The sequence below is a fragment of the Chiloscyllium plagiosum genome, chromosome 23 (assembly GCF_004010195.1).
Source record: "Chiloscyllium plagiosum isolate BGI_BamShark_2017 chromosome 23, ASM401019v2, whole genome shotgun sequence".
Taxonomy (NCBI): domain Eukaryota; kingdom Metazoa; phylum Chordata; class Chondrichthyes; order Orectolobiformes; family Hemiscylliidae; genus Chiloscyllium; species Chiloscyllium plagiosum.
The window spans coordinates 10,870,556-10,884,458 of record NC_057732.1 but is presented as its reverse complement, the minus strand read 5'-3'; the positions used below and the strand labels follow the sequence as shown (position 1 = coordinate 10,884,458).

Here is a 13,903-nt window from a genome sequence, read left to right as displayed (position 1 = left end):
CGTCGATTCTCCTGTTCCCTGGATGCTGCCTGACCTGCTGCGCTTTTCCAGCAACACATTTTCAGCTCTGGCCATAGATTGGGACAAGCTTTGTGGAATGTACTTAGAAGACGTTAAAGCGTCAATACTAAAATTATTGGTTTTATATAAAGACATCAAAACCAGGCAACTGAGTCAGTTTAATTCAATTCTATGACAATTTTATGTAGTGTCAGATGAAAGGCTCTCACACCAATAAGCCAGGTTAGAAAGACAATGGAGCTAGACTCTGAAATACATGTCAAACTACATTTCAACACCTGTTGTTTAGCATGAAAGAAGAAAATATTAATTTATCAGCAAAAACTGTGAGACTTGCTGGGCAGAATAGTCCAATTTCCAGAATGACATAGGGAATCAGAGAAAGATTGAAAAATTACGTGAGTTGATGAGTCAGGAATTTCTCCACATTGAGAGCAAGAAGTCCCATTTTTCAGTTGAATGACAAGACAAAATTCTCACTATTGAATGATGAGAGGCCTTTGAACATGCAGTGCCACTCATTATCATGCTCAATACTGTCTAATCTCACCTCACAATTTGGCAAACTCCCAATTCACCACTGGCTGTATAAAAACTAGATGCTGAGAATTTCAAACATGAAAATCTGAGTGGTGATTCAAGCAGACTGCTTGCTGCTCCAAGCTTTCATCTTGGACACCAATCACTAACAATGAGGGCACAGACCAGGGACAGTGGCCACACCCACCCTGTGTCTGCAATCATTGGCATCTGACATGCAGTCTCATTGCATCATCATGGTACATCTCCAATCCCTTCCAATACTGTTCTGCGTTTCAATGCTGCACGTTTGAAGCAAATGGCACTTTTCATGGGAATATTGCTGCCAGAATACTGCGCACATGAATTGGACCAGGCTCAGGGTTACTTGCTTACTGTCACAGACTTTAATGATTGTAATGCTCACATCATCCCTGCTTTGCCTTGCCTTTTTGCAAAACTTCAAAGGCTCACAGTACTTCAGTCTTTGCATACTGCTTAGCATAGCTTCTCCTGGTTGTCAGCAGTGCCTTATTTTATTTTATCTTGATTTCTTTTTCACAATAAACTTCTGTTTTACTGATAAAACCAAATATGCAAAATTGTGTGATTGCATTTCTGTGAAAGACCACCTGACTGAAACCAACAAAAATCAAGACAAAATATAATCTAGCAAGCCAGAATTTGGTCTGGCATTTGAATGTTTAGGAATAACATTAGCTGGGATCATCACACCCTCCTCATCTAGACACAACAATACAAATGACATAGACTCGGTTGAAATTTAATTCCAAGAGAATGTGAAATGATGCATTTTGGTAGGAAGTATAAGGTAAGCAATAGAAATAGAATTAGAATTAAAGTTAGGCTTATTGTTATATGTGGCGAAAGTGAGGACAGCAAATGTTGGAGATTAGAGTCGAAAGTGTGATACTGGAAAAGCACAGCAGGTGTTTCGGCCTGTCGATTCTCCTGCTCCTCAGATGCTGCCTGACCTGTTGTGCTTTTCCAGCACCACACTCTCGACTCTTATTATTATATATACACTCACATGAGTACAATGAAAAGTTTACAAGTCACCACTTACTGCACCACCTTAAGCACAAAGGTTAGAAGATACAAAAGCTTAAACACATGTACCAACAGGTTCAAGAACAATGTCTTCTCTGCCTTTATTAGACTTCTGAATGTGTCATTCAAATGTTAAGTTCAATACTAGTATCGCTCTTTGTATACCTTGTCTTCAGCTGTAACTTGTATTCCACATTCTGCTCTATTACCCTTTTGTACTTTGTATGATTTGCCTGTACTGCAGACAAAACAAAACTTTTTGCTGTACCTAGATACTCGTGACAATTATAAATCAAATCAAAATCAAATCAAAACTTAACGTCAACTCCTCCTCAAAGTCTCTGTAATGATGTCTAATCATATCACTGTAACCTGTAACTGGTTACTAATAATGCATTTAACTGTACTTGGTAACTATAATGGATTAATCAGAAAGTGGTTTTCCTCTCCCGTACTAAAGTGGACAGGCCCTGGAGCTCCCTACCCTGAAAGAGGATGGCAGCAGCAACCTACATTAAGAGTAGCAGTTCTCACAGTGTAGTGAGCTGGTGTGCTCACACAGTAGTTCCCCCACCTCCAATCTTTTCTTTTTGCCCTGATTTCTCTCTCTCCCTCTGTCTTTTCTCCCCCTTTCTTTCTTTCATTTTTCTCCTTCTTCCCTTTGCCTTTTTATAGCTTCCACATGTCTCTCTTTCATCAGCTCTCTTGACCTTTTGTGAAGATAAACCTGAAATACCTTATTGCTATTCAAGTTTCAGTCCTCCAGCTCATTCCTAATCTCACAGTCTCTTATATAATTAAATCTTCAAGTCAGTGGTACCCAGAATCTAAGGATGAAGAGTAGGGTTAATTGCATTTATGTACCACAGGAACATTGATTGATTATGATTAGATTACATTACAGTGTGGAAACAGGCCCTTCGGCCCAACAAGTCCACACCGACCCGCCGAAGCGCAACCCACCCATACCCCTACATTTACCCCATACCTAACACTACGGGCAATTTAGCATGGCCAATTCACCTGACCTGCGCGTCTTTGGACTGTGGGAGGAAACCGGAGCACCCGGAGGAAACCCACGTAGACAGGGGGAGAATGTGCAAACTCCACACAGTCAGTCGCCTGAGGCGGGAATTGAACCCGGGTCTCTGGCGCTGTGAGGCAGCAGTGCTAACCACTGTGCCACTGTGCCACCGTGCCGCCCAATATTGTTGCACCTCTTCCTATCTATATCACCTCCTTCAACCTTAGAACATTCTTGGATTCTGGCTCATTGAATATCCTCAATTTTCATTACACCACTACTGGTGCCATAGCTTCAGATCCAAAAGCCTTTCAATACCGGAAATACCTCACTAAAACTTCTAACTCACTCTACAAGTTTAAGATGCTCCTTAAAACTTACCTCTTTGACCAAGATTTTGGTCATTTCCCCTAATGTGGCTCGAAGTCAAATTCTGTGCAATAATGCTCTTGTGAAGCACCTGGGGATAGTTTAAGGTGCTACATAAATGCAGGTGATTGTAGGCAGACTGAAATAGATGTTTCATGATGGATATCAATTTATATCTTACGCCTGAAAATAATAAGAGGGTGGCTGTAGGTGTACTTAAAATCTAACATAAGAATTTAATATAAGAACATGAAATATGGGCTAAATGCAAATATTTTAATGTAACCTATAGAAGTGCCCCCTACTTCATCTGATATTTTGAAACCTGAGCAGAAATATTATATTTTTTGGCCTTAACCTTCTGAACATCAGAAGGAGGCATCTGAAAATTAGTCATCGCATTTCTGATCTTCCAGCAATGAAATACACAGAAAAGTGCACCTTGAGTTTATTTGGGAAGATCTAAAATCCAAAGGGGGGCTATGTAAAGGCAAGCTCCTGTTGTTATTACAGGATAGATCCCTTTTGATGAGAATTCAAATTAGATTCCAGGTTCAGAGATCACTGGAATGTCTGGGAAAAGACTCATAATTTCAGTACTTCGATATCTTATCAAATACATCAGCTTAAAAATACCTCACAAATTTTCAAGAGGTTAAATTTAGTAAGTGTCTGTCTCAAGTCAGTGATGAGAGGGCTGTAATATCCTAGGGAGGCTATTGCATTCAATCAAGTGTATAACAGCTCATTCCTAATCCCACAGTCTCTTATATAATTAAATCTTCAAGTCAGTGGTATCCAGAATCTAAGGATGAAGAGTAGGGTTAATTGGTTCTTATCCATCATTTCAGACACTTTTTCAGTTTTTATATAGATTCAATTTGTTAAAAATCACACATCAAATGCATATTCTCAATTAATTCTCATCAAATTCTTTAGAAAATATATCCAAACATGAGTAATTTAGGCAGAATCTGGCAATCAGAAGGCGGTGTTATTAAAAATGCTATGTTATTTCGTCCTTTCACCGCATTTCATCTTCTGGTCAGGACTGTAGTTCCATGTTGCAGCTAAAACTCTTTGATCTGATTCTAAAAGCCATGATTTATTTCAGTGAGTTTCAGGCCAGGATGGGGAACCTTGCAAGGCAATACCATACAATTATCATTGAATTGACAATCTCTGATATGGCCCCTGAGCAAATCCTTCTTCGCCCATATAGAGACCAAGTGATTGGCCAAAACCCTCATAAACACAGAGAAATGAGCGATCCACGTTTTAGATGAATGACGATCCAATTAGGATAAATTGGAATATTCTATGGCAAGAGACCAGGGACTGAGGTGGTAGAAAAAGGTTTACGTGACCAGTGCATATGTTAAAATCTGTTCCATCAGCACGTAAAAAAGTAAGAACGATGATGGAATATTGGGATTTATCTGAAGAGATTGGAAAGCAGATGAAGTTATGCTTCAGTTGAACAGAGGTTCGTTCAGATCCTATCTAGACTATTATGTTCTGTTTTGGGCAACTTCCTGCCAGGAAGGATCTTTAAGTCAGGGACTGGGATAGAAATCGTGGGCCCTGGTGCTGCTCATATTCTTTGTCCCCAGCCCACCCCTGACCCAAGAGCAGCAGTACTCCTCTCCCTAACTCCCCAGAATTTTGGGCCGTTATTATTAGGTTTTGATGTAGCCTCTGTCCCTGGCCAATCCTGGAGTAGAAGAGATTTACCAATGGTAGCAGGGTGGAAAGGCTTACATTATGAGGACCAGTTGCATAAATGATCCTGTACTACTGTAATTTAAAAATATAAATAGATCTGAGAAGGGGGACATCCAGAACAAGAGATCATGATGTTCAGATTATAGGCAGGTCAATTGACACTAGAGTCCTTTGCATGCAAAAGGTGCCATTCTTATCTGTCTAACCATACTCAGAGGATCACTTGCACTGGCTTCTCTTCCTGCTCCTGCATTGATACCTGCAGTGTCTCCTCAAGGAATATCCTTGGTCCGTTTCTATTCCTTATTTGCACACTACCTGTGTGTACAACACATCCATCCTAGGACAAGCCAAATAAAGACATACATGAGAATTCCTAGAAGCATGGCATTCCAACTGAAACTCTATCAATGAACACATCGATTTAGATCCCATCTACCTCCTTCTGAGTAAAGAACAGGAAATGATATCACAACAAGAAATGACATCACCAACTCAAGGAAATCTAAACACATAAATAGCAAGCAGGATATAACACCAGCACTTCACTGGAGGTTCACAGGTGATCTTACCTAGCATGGTGATGAAACATCTGAAAATGAACCTTCCAGCTCAGTGAGTAATCTTACATCCAGAACCTCAACTGAGCTACAAATCTTCTCAAAATTTGCTACACACTACCCTTCAGCAATATTAACTGAAAGCGGTTTTCTTGTGTAAGTTAATGATCTCTTCGCCATTATCACTCTTGACTCCTCCTCTTACTCCCACACCCACCCCTTGCTAAATTACCAAATTGTTCAGCTGGCACCTAGTGCTGAATAAGCAGAAATTTCTTCCAGTTAGACATTTGGATGTCTAAAGTCTTTCTTTTGGTTCCCTCATAAACTCCTTCCCTGATTACATTGTCCATTCATTTCCCTGGCAGGAACCAGGGATGAAACTAGTTACAGAAATGTGGCAGGCCCTTGCCAAGAACAGACAAGTAGAATCTTTTAAGATCAGGAGACTGTTGTCCAACTGGTTGTGGCTGACCAGGAAACTCTCTCATTCTCAATGCCTGCCATAGGTATGCCAGATGAACTTGCAAATTGACAATCAACCTGCTTGCTCGTGTTATGATACACTTCCTGCAGCCATCAGGTGCTGATGTGGATATTGAACACACTGCTTTTGGTCCAGAGGTAGGGATATTATCTCCACAAGACTTCCACTGTACAATCAGTCTCTTTCCCCTTTCCCTTCCCCATAATGCTGCAAGTTTTCCATCTAAAGTGTACTAAGTAACTAACGAATTGCCTCTACCACCTCCTGAGGTAGCACATTCCAAATCCTAAAGCTTGCTATTGCAAAGGGTTTCTCCTCACCTGCCCTTTTGGATTAGTTGCCAATGCTTTGTCTCCCTTGGATATCAATTCTCCCACCTGTGAAAATAGTTTCTCCATTTTTATTCCCAAATTCCCTTTGTTTCTGAGTTTCCCATTTTGAATGTCTTTAACTGGATAATTTAACTTTGGCTAACTTTGCATCTCCAATCCACTGTTACTGATTTACAGAGAACATGAAAGAGTAGGAAAGGTTTGGAGGGATATGGGCCAGGAGCAGGCAGGTGGGACTAGTTTCATTTGGGATTATGGTCGGCATGGACTGGTTGGACCAAAGGGTCTGTTTCCAAGCTGTATGACTCTATGAAGGCGTGTTAAAGATCAAACAGTTGCTATGAACTTTGTGTGTTCAACTTGATCTCTCCATCAACTTTTGGCCAGTATATTTATTTGATAACGAGGAATATCCACGAAGCCTGTCACACGTACATGATTAAATTACATTATTATTCTTGATGGAATTTATAGACATTGTGCAGCTAGCAGTGTTTATAAGTCCTGAGATATTTCTGAAGGTAGATGGAGAAACCTTACCTTGATAACAGACTCATCCTCTATCCTTTTATGAGGTACAGTGGTTTCTGTACTGTTGTTACGAGATCGCTGGAAAGCCATTTTTGTGCCTTGACAATCTAGTATCTGTTCAACTATCACCTTTAATGAGAAAAGGAGAAGGTACATATATTTTAACCAGCATTCATCGGGCATAGGCTGTATTCAGCCTAATTTAAGGTCTACAAGACCACACACAGTTCTGAACATTGGAATCCAGCCTTTAAACTCCAAGTGGCTCAAACTCATTGGTGTTTTGTCTAATACACGAGTTGCCATGTTTGATTTACATAGACTATGCAGAAATGGGAAGGACTGACCTTTCCAATGAGTGGAGCTTCCCCCAGGAGGAGGCTGACCAAAACTCCAGGCCAGACTTTAAAGACAAAACTTTAAAAGCTGGACTTTTTCCTTTTCTTTTGGATAAGGACTTTAAAATTTGAATTTTTTTTTCTTTTTCTTTTGACTTTGTTTCTTGTACTTCTCTTCTTGTTATGTTTAAAATTCTGGTTTCGTATTTTCTATTTTAAGATGGCTCCAGAGAGTGGTGACTTTGTACAGTTTACACTGTCGGCAAAAGTGAGGACTGTAGACACTGGAGATTAGAATCGAGAGTGTGGTGCTGGAAAAGCACAGCAGGTCAGGCAACATCCAGGACGCAGGAGAATCGACATTTCGGGCAAAGGCCTTCATCAGGACTGATGAAAAGCCTTTTCCCAAAACATTGACTCTCCTGCTCCTCGGATGCTGCCTGACCTGCTGTGCTTTTCCAGCATCACACTCTCAACACTTTTCACTGTACTCCTGCAAAATCTAATTCCAATTCCATTTCTGGGTGACCTGAGAGGCACAATCAGTGGGGCGTCCATTTTTTGATTCTGAGTTTGGACAAATGCAGTTATGTGCTGGATGAGCTTGAGTCCCTTCTGCTCCCTTTGCATTCCCCTTCCTGCCCTTACCCCCTCCTCTTCCTTCCCCCTGCCCCCACCATCCCCATGCCAAATCAAATTGGTTTCCCACCATCACTGTTTAGATTCAAACATGAGGTCGTATTTGCAAAGTTGTCAAAGTAACAATCCCACTGTTGCACTTCAATTGCTGTGTTCGTGAGTCGCAATTTTGAAATATAATTGCTCAAACTGGGGATGGAGGTATGCTCTCAAACCAATTAGCAGTGTCCAGCATCTTCAAAAGGTGGGACCTGCCTGCTTTGCATATGCAGCAAAGGCAGATGGTAGCCCTGGTGGGGACTGCTGCTGTGTTGCCGAAAATAACAGGCAGGTCCTTCAAGGATCAGTGAATAAATGTTATATAATGGCGTTCATATGGCTGGAACCAAGTGATGTGCACAATCTGGTACAACAGACCCAAGAGTTCAGTGGCCATGATTGGGATGTGAGGTTCAGATTGGGGTAATCCCTACGGGATTAATTATACATCCCCTCCTTCTTTGGCTTTTCTTGGCCACAAGTTGATTGGAAATCTCAGTAGGTGCAATAAAGAGATCTTAATAGTTCTCAATTGACTCTGCACCACTTGTAGACAAGTATTCATTCCAAACTAAATGAAGCTTATTCAAAAATAGCTTGGATCAGGAGTCTGCAACTGAACAAACACAATGTCAAGTGTGTCTCCAATTCTGACGCTGCTGCTAGCTGAGAATCCTGCCCCTTACTCCAACAGTTGAACCATTCAGTGAGATCATTTCTGATCTGTGGGCCCGAGCTACTGACTCACCTTTGGCCAGTATTCAATAATAACTTCCAACAATAAAAGTCTATCAATGTCAGATATAAAACCTGCAGTCAATCTTACATTAAATCTCAGTCTGGAATATAGGAAGGTGGAACCAAGGCACTATCACAGTGGAGAATGTTTGTACAATAGATAAAAGGAAAATGTTTCATAAAACTTTACTACATTCAAGAAAAACAAAGTGATTGTTAATGCCAACATTTGTTTTCATGAATCTGAGGTCCAAATCACACACAAAAGTTTTTAACACCTTTTCGATATGGCAGTCAATAGTTTTTTTTCTGAAACATTAGCATGCAATTGTGCCAATAAATTGTTACATTGTAATAACGTATCTGTTAAATACTTCATAATATTGTCTTTAATAAATCAATAATGTCCCAGGGAGATTTAACTTCATAGCTCAGCCAATGTTTGGGTTTGTATAGTTCAATACCTTGCATTGCGTCTGTATAGTTCACGGACATACCCTACCTGTGTGCTGTATGAACAAACTGTAACAAGACACTTAAAACTTCTTACAATTTGAAAGGGAACAGATAATTCTGACTTAGCAACTGAATTATTTGCTATCACATTAAAACGAATAACAGATAGGATGATACAGGAACATTACTTAAACATGATGATCTGAAAATACTTACACTCTTGACATTTTTGAGACCAGCACAAAAAAATCTTTTACTTCTTCATTCCTTTCTGATAACGAGTTCCCATTAGTACATCATTCTGAACTGCCACACAGCAAAACGTTACTCGACAAAATAATTTAGTCACCCAACTAGGAAGCTGCCTCTAATCACCTCCTGAGTCGTTCATTTTGGTTCATATTTCTGTTGGAGGTTTCTACTCAACAGCTTACTTTTTATGGAAACCTAATCCTTTCTTGTCCCACAACCTGTTTCACGTTGCATAGTAACGTCTGGAGTGGATCATGTAATGCTTCCACAAGTCTTTGTTAGAGTTTATGCAATGAAACCACCAAAAAAAAACTTGACCCACCCACCAATCATCAGCTCTCACCAAGAACCTTGCCAGAATTCTTGAAGGAAATAAAACAATAGTTATTTTCAGTAAACAACTCATTTTTACTTGCTTTATAGACTGTTGGCATGTTCAGCTAATGAGTTTAACTTATTCATAAGCAACATTGATTGCCTCGGAGGCACTATTCACATTTAATTCATCCTTTTTTTGTTAGTGATTTAAAGGTGCTCTCAGATATGTCTTGTTGACAAATGGTGGTGGTCATAGATGCTCAGTAGTCTCACTAGAGAATAGTGCTTTCCTTAAAACTGTCTCAAATCTCTGATCTGAACTGAATTAGGGACAGATTAGCATTCCCCCTTCTATGTGATGCTGTAGCGACAGCTGTTTATGATAGGCCAATATATTGCAACATATGGACATCTCTAAACTGGTTGAAGTATTGCAAATGGGAAAATAATCATAGGTTTACTCAGTGCCACAGTTCATCAGCTGTAAATTCCTGAGAACAATGCCCCTTTAAATCACAATGCTGGTGTGGTCATGGTTTTACTGGTGATCAATGCCAAGGAATAGGTTAAAATATATTTTGGGCCATGACTGCTCAGCTTAAATTATTAAACTAAGCTTTAAAAAGGATGCAATCATTACATTCTTACAGGGATGATTTTAAGAATGTAACTTAATTTTTAAAGGCAGCGTCATTCCATTTTTTTAAAAGTGAGAACTTTTTCTTGAACTCTACACAGTGGGAACAATAATAGTTGCTTTACTGGTTATATTAATCACTGACATAAACTTCATAAATTGCTCATTGCGTCACTTCATTCCTTTTGATGGTTGGATGAGATAGTTTGCTGTTGAAATGTGGTAGTCTGATCTGAAGTTTTATCAAGGATTCTCAATTTCCAAATGAAATAAGAATTTGCTGATACACACTTGTAAAAAACAGAAAGAGAGACAGGTTACTAGGCAGAATCTGGCACTTTTTTTGCTGATCCAAGGTTTTCTTTGGGAGGGGTTTACACCACGAATCTTTTCTGTCTGTATTTGACCGAAATTGAGGCTTTAATGACCTATCCTGCCTGTGTGGTTACATCTGTCCCCAGTATACCATACACTTTTCCCAGAGCAACTCACCACTCAGCAGATATCCACCATAAGACCAGCATCCTTTGTGACTGTGCCGCCTTTAAAAGCCTCTTGTGTCCCCGGATGAACACTGGCATTCTGAAGGTCCATGCTCATTGACATAAAGAGTCGGGACATATCGGACAAGGAGAAGATGGAACAGCGATTCTCCTTCAGGGTACCTGGACAGCCTGGTGCATGGGGTGGTGCAAACCTGTCAGCCTGCCCCGACGTTGCCTCCCAATTCAGTTCCAACTCTACAGAGCAGAGGAAAAGGCAGAAATGCAGAAGGAGGATTAATGACCTTTGCTCTCAGCCACCACACACTCCGTGCATCTCTGCTCCCGCAACACAGCTCCCACCAAGGTTCTTGCTCTGCCACTCGCACTCTTGCCTGCAAGATCTTCCCTCGCTTGCTCTCGCCCAACCCCCTTCCCCCAATTCAATCCTTCCCTTCCAGAATAAAACTGCCTACAACAGGGCAGAACCAGGCCTTATGAGTGGTAAAAGAAATTTCAACTTACTTCTGTCAATGTAGTAGAGCCGGTCCATCAGCCGGTCCAAGAACTACCAATGTCTACATAAGAAACAGGAGCAGGAGTAGGCCTCAAGCCTATGTATCCATTCAATACAATCATGGTGGATCTTCCCAGAGGAAAAACAAACAATAAAATCTATGCATGACATGTACTGGTCTGGCTCATGTTGTATATATCAAAATTGGAGGCCGTTAGATTCATTTCCCAGTATTATAGCTTTTTGTTGGTTTTGCCTCTGAGTTCTACTTCAACTTCTCCTTTCCCACCCCTTGATTTTCTTAATATCCAGAACACTATTGACCACTATGAAAAAATGGTCATCAATTGATCACTCCCATCAACTGAGTTCCTAAAATTTGCAATGCTCTTATTGAAAAGCTTTCTCCTCATTTCAATTCTAATGACTGACTCCTTTTCCTGAAACTATGGCCCTCGATTTAGATTCTCCAGCCATAGAGAAATAGCCTCCACATCATCTGCCCAGTAATTCCATCTAAGTTTTAACATGGGCAGAATCTTCCCCTCCCTGGTGTGGCAGGGGTAATGGTGGGCAAAGTCAAATACAGAGAGGACGAAACTATCAGATATTTGATGTCAAGAAAGATTTTCCTAATTTTCCCTTCAAGGCTCATATGACCACTTCAGAACCTTGCCATCAAGTGATGACTACTTTCATGCATTTGCAATTCCTGAAAGGCCCAAGTCATCTTAGTCATATGCCACTTGCAATTCTCCTCACCTTCACTGAGACACTAATGGTGCACAAGCAGGTATCTGGCAGTTCAGGCTTGAATGCTTGCCCCAGCCATCATCCAACTGCTTCTTCACAGCAACGTCCCCAGGAGTTCCATGGCCACCATCCTTCCTGACTCATCATCCGAGTCAGCATCAGCAAATCACCATCCTCACCACATCGCCAAGCTTGCTCATGGTCCAACCAAACATCACCTCAACCCTTCGACAGATTACTTTGGAGCTGGGAGATACCAATGACCTGCATACCTCTTTTCACAGTCAGTCAATGAGCTCATCCGATACGAGTCCAGGTGGTTTGCCATGGTCATTTAGTCAAGGCTGTCCTGCCAAGACAGTCCAACGATCATTCAGTCCAGTCAGTCCTGGGGAGTGGCCAGGGGACTACTCAAGGATCAAATCCATGGCATCCTGGGGAAAGTGGGCAACTCAAGTCTGGGGATGGGTTTCATTGTACTCAGTCACTGAGAGAATGGTGGAAGTGATTGGGGACAATTGTAATAATAGGATGGACAGAACTGCAAGTTCCAGAATGGGGTGTTCAAGCAGGTTGTGGTAACTCTGGCCTCTACACAAAGAGGATGTAGGACCAATATGGGCCTAGGGAATATTCAAAATAATGGGCTCTTGCGGTAGAGTGAGCAAAATAATAGTTACACAAAGGGACTCAGTGGAAATGGAGAGAGAGGGGCTGAAACTTCATAGGGTCAAAGGGACAGCACCTCAGAAGAGAATATGAAGAATTGATGACAGTTACACTTTATTTGGCTGAGAACTACTCCCCTTAGGCTTTGAGATATTTGGCTGAATCACAAACAGTGCATTTGCCATTTAAGCTGCTGATGCATGGGCTGCCCTCTGACCATCACAAACCCAGGGTGCTCCCTTCTTGACCAGCTGGGAAGACCTGTCAGTGAGGTGCTCCTGACTCTGAATCCAGATAGAGTACTGACCAAGGTGAAACTCCCTGAGCTGTTGGAGGACACAAGTGAAAGCTCACCAGTGCATCCTCTGAGGGTTTGAATGGTCCTCTTCTGAGGTGAAGATGGACTGAGGGTCTCTGCCACCGGCCTCTTTGTGCGGGTTCCCTGAGTGCCACTAATCCCTGCTTTAGAGAAAAGAGGCAATTAGTTTTCCAAGATGGTTAAAAAGTTGTGCAGGGTAATAATTCATTAGTGCTGGTGATAATGGGAGAGCAGAGTCGAGAGTGTGGTGCTGGAAAAGCACAGCAGGTCAGGCAGTATCCGAGGAGCAGGAGAATCAATGTTTTGGGCAAAAGCCATTCCTGATGAAGGGCTTAAGACTAAAACGTCAATTCTCCTGCTCCTCGGATGCTGCCTGACCTGCTGTGCTTTTCCAGCATCACACTCTCGACTCTGATCTCCAGCATCTGCAGTCCTCATTTTCTCCTCATAATGGGAGAGCAACTGAACATAACACACTGAGGCTTTTTGCATTTTTACTCCATCAAGGGCACCCCTCTTCACATGAGCACCTATGCTCTGCTCCAGCCAAATCTAGAACTTTCTCCTCATAGGGAGAGAGGGTCCTGAAGTCCAACAGTGCGCCCCCACAACCCTCAAAACAAACAGTCTTGGATTCCTCAGCTCAGTGACATGCCAATTTTTTTCCTGCGATGAGTCAAAGGGAAGGATTGAGAATGATGGAACTGGTTGAAAGGTTATTTAAAGGTAATGCATGAACTGGAGGCCTTGAAGGATTAGGAAGTGAGGAAGCTCAAACTGTGGGAGGGTTTGTAGTTTGAGAGGATGAGGTAGGTGAGAGCCAATGAAATGGATGTGATATATGATGTAGTGGGAGTTGTAGTCCATGAATCGTGATGAGATGACAATAACAAGAGTTAGAATGACTGCTGGCCTGGGAAGTGTGAGATAGCAGAGAGAAGGTGGTGGCTCTTATCAGGAATTCACTGGCGTTCTTGCCGTACTGCTGGGCATCCCATTTCACACAAGGCTGACCTGATCTCTTATCTATGCTCAGGATGGCTTTGTTTGATGATTTAGCTTTTGTGGAGGTCAACTAGACAAAGGACTGGTCTCCTCTCATCCAAA

The 13,903-nt window shown here is 41.5% G+C and overlaps 1 protein-coding gene across 2 annotated transcripts in view; it reads right to left on the bottom strand.

Annotated features, from left to right (window-relative positions):
- Nucleotides 1–9,255, bottom strand: part of LOC122561491 (serine/threonine-protein kinase 33-like) — a 103,457-nt gene extending 94,202 nt beyond the window's left edge. For both annotated transcript variants that reach the window (XM_043713238.1, XM_043713239.1), the window contains exons 1-2: nucleotides 9,066–9,255; nucleotides 6,649–6,768 (exon numbers count right to left, since the gene is read on the bottom strand). In XM_043713238.1, the coding sequence (XP_043569173.1) occupies nucleotides 6,649–6,729 (81 nt within the window). In that variant the 5' untranslated portion in view covers nucleotides 6,730–6,768; nucleotides 9,066–9,255. The remainder of the gene's footprint in view (nucleotides 1–6,648; nucleotides 6,769–9,065) is intronic.
- Between the last annotated feature and the right edge of the window lie 4,648 nt (nucleotides 9,256–13,903).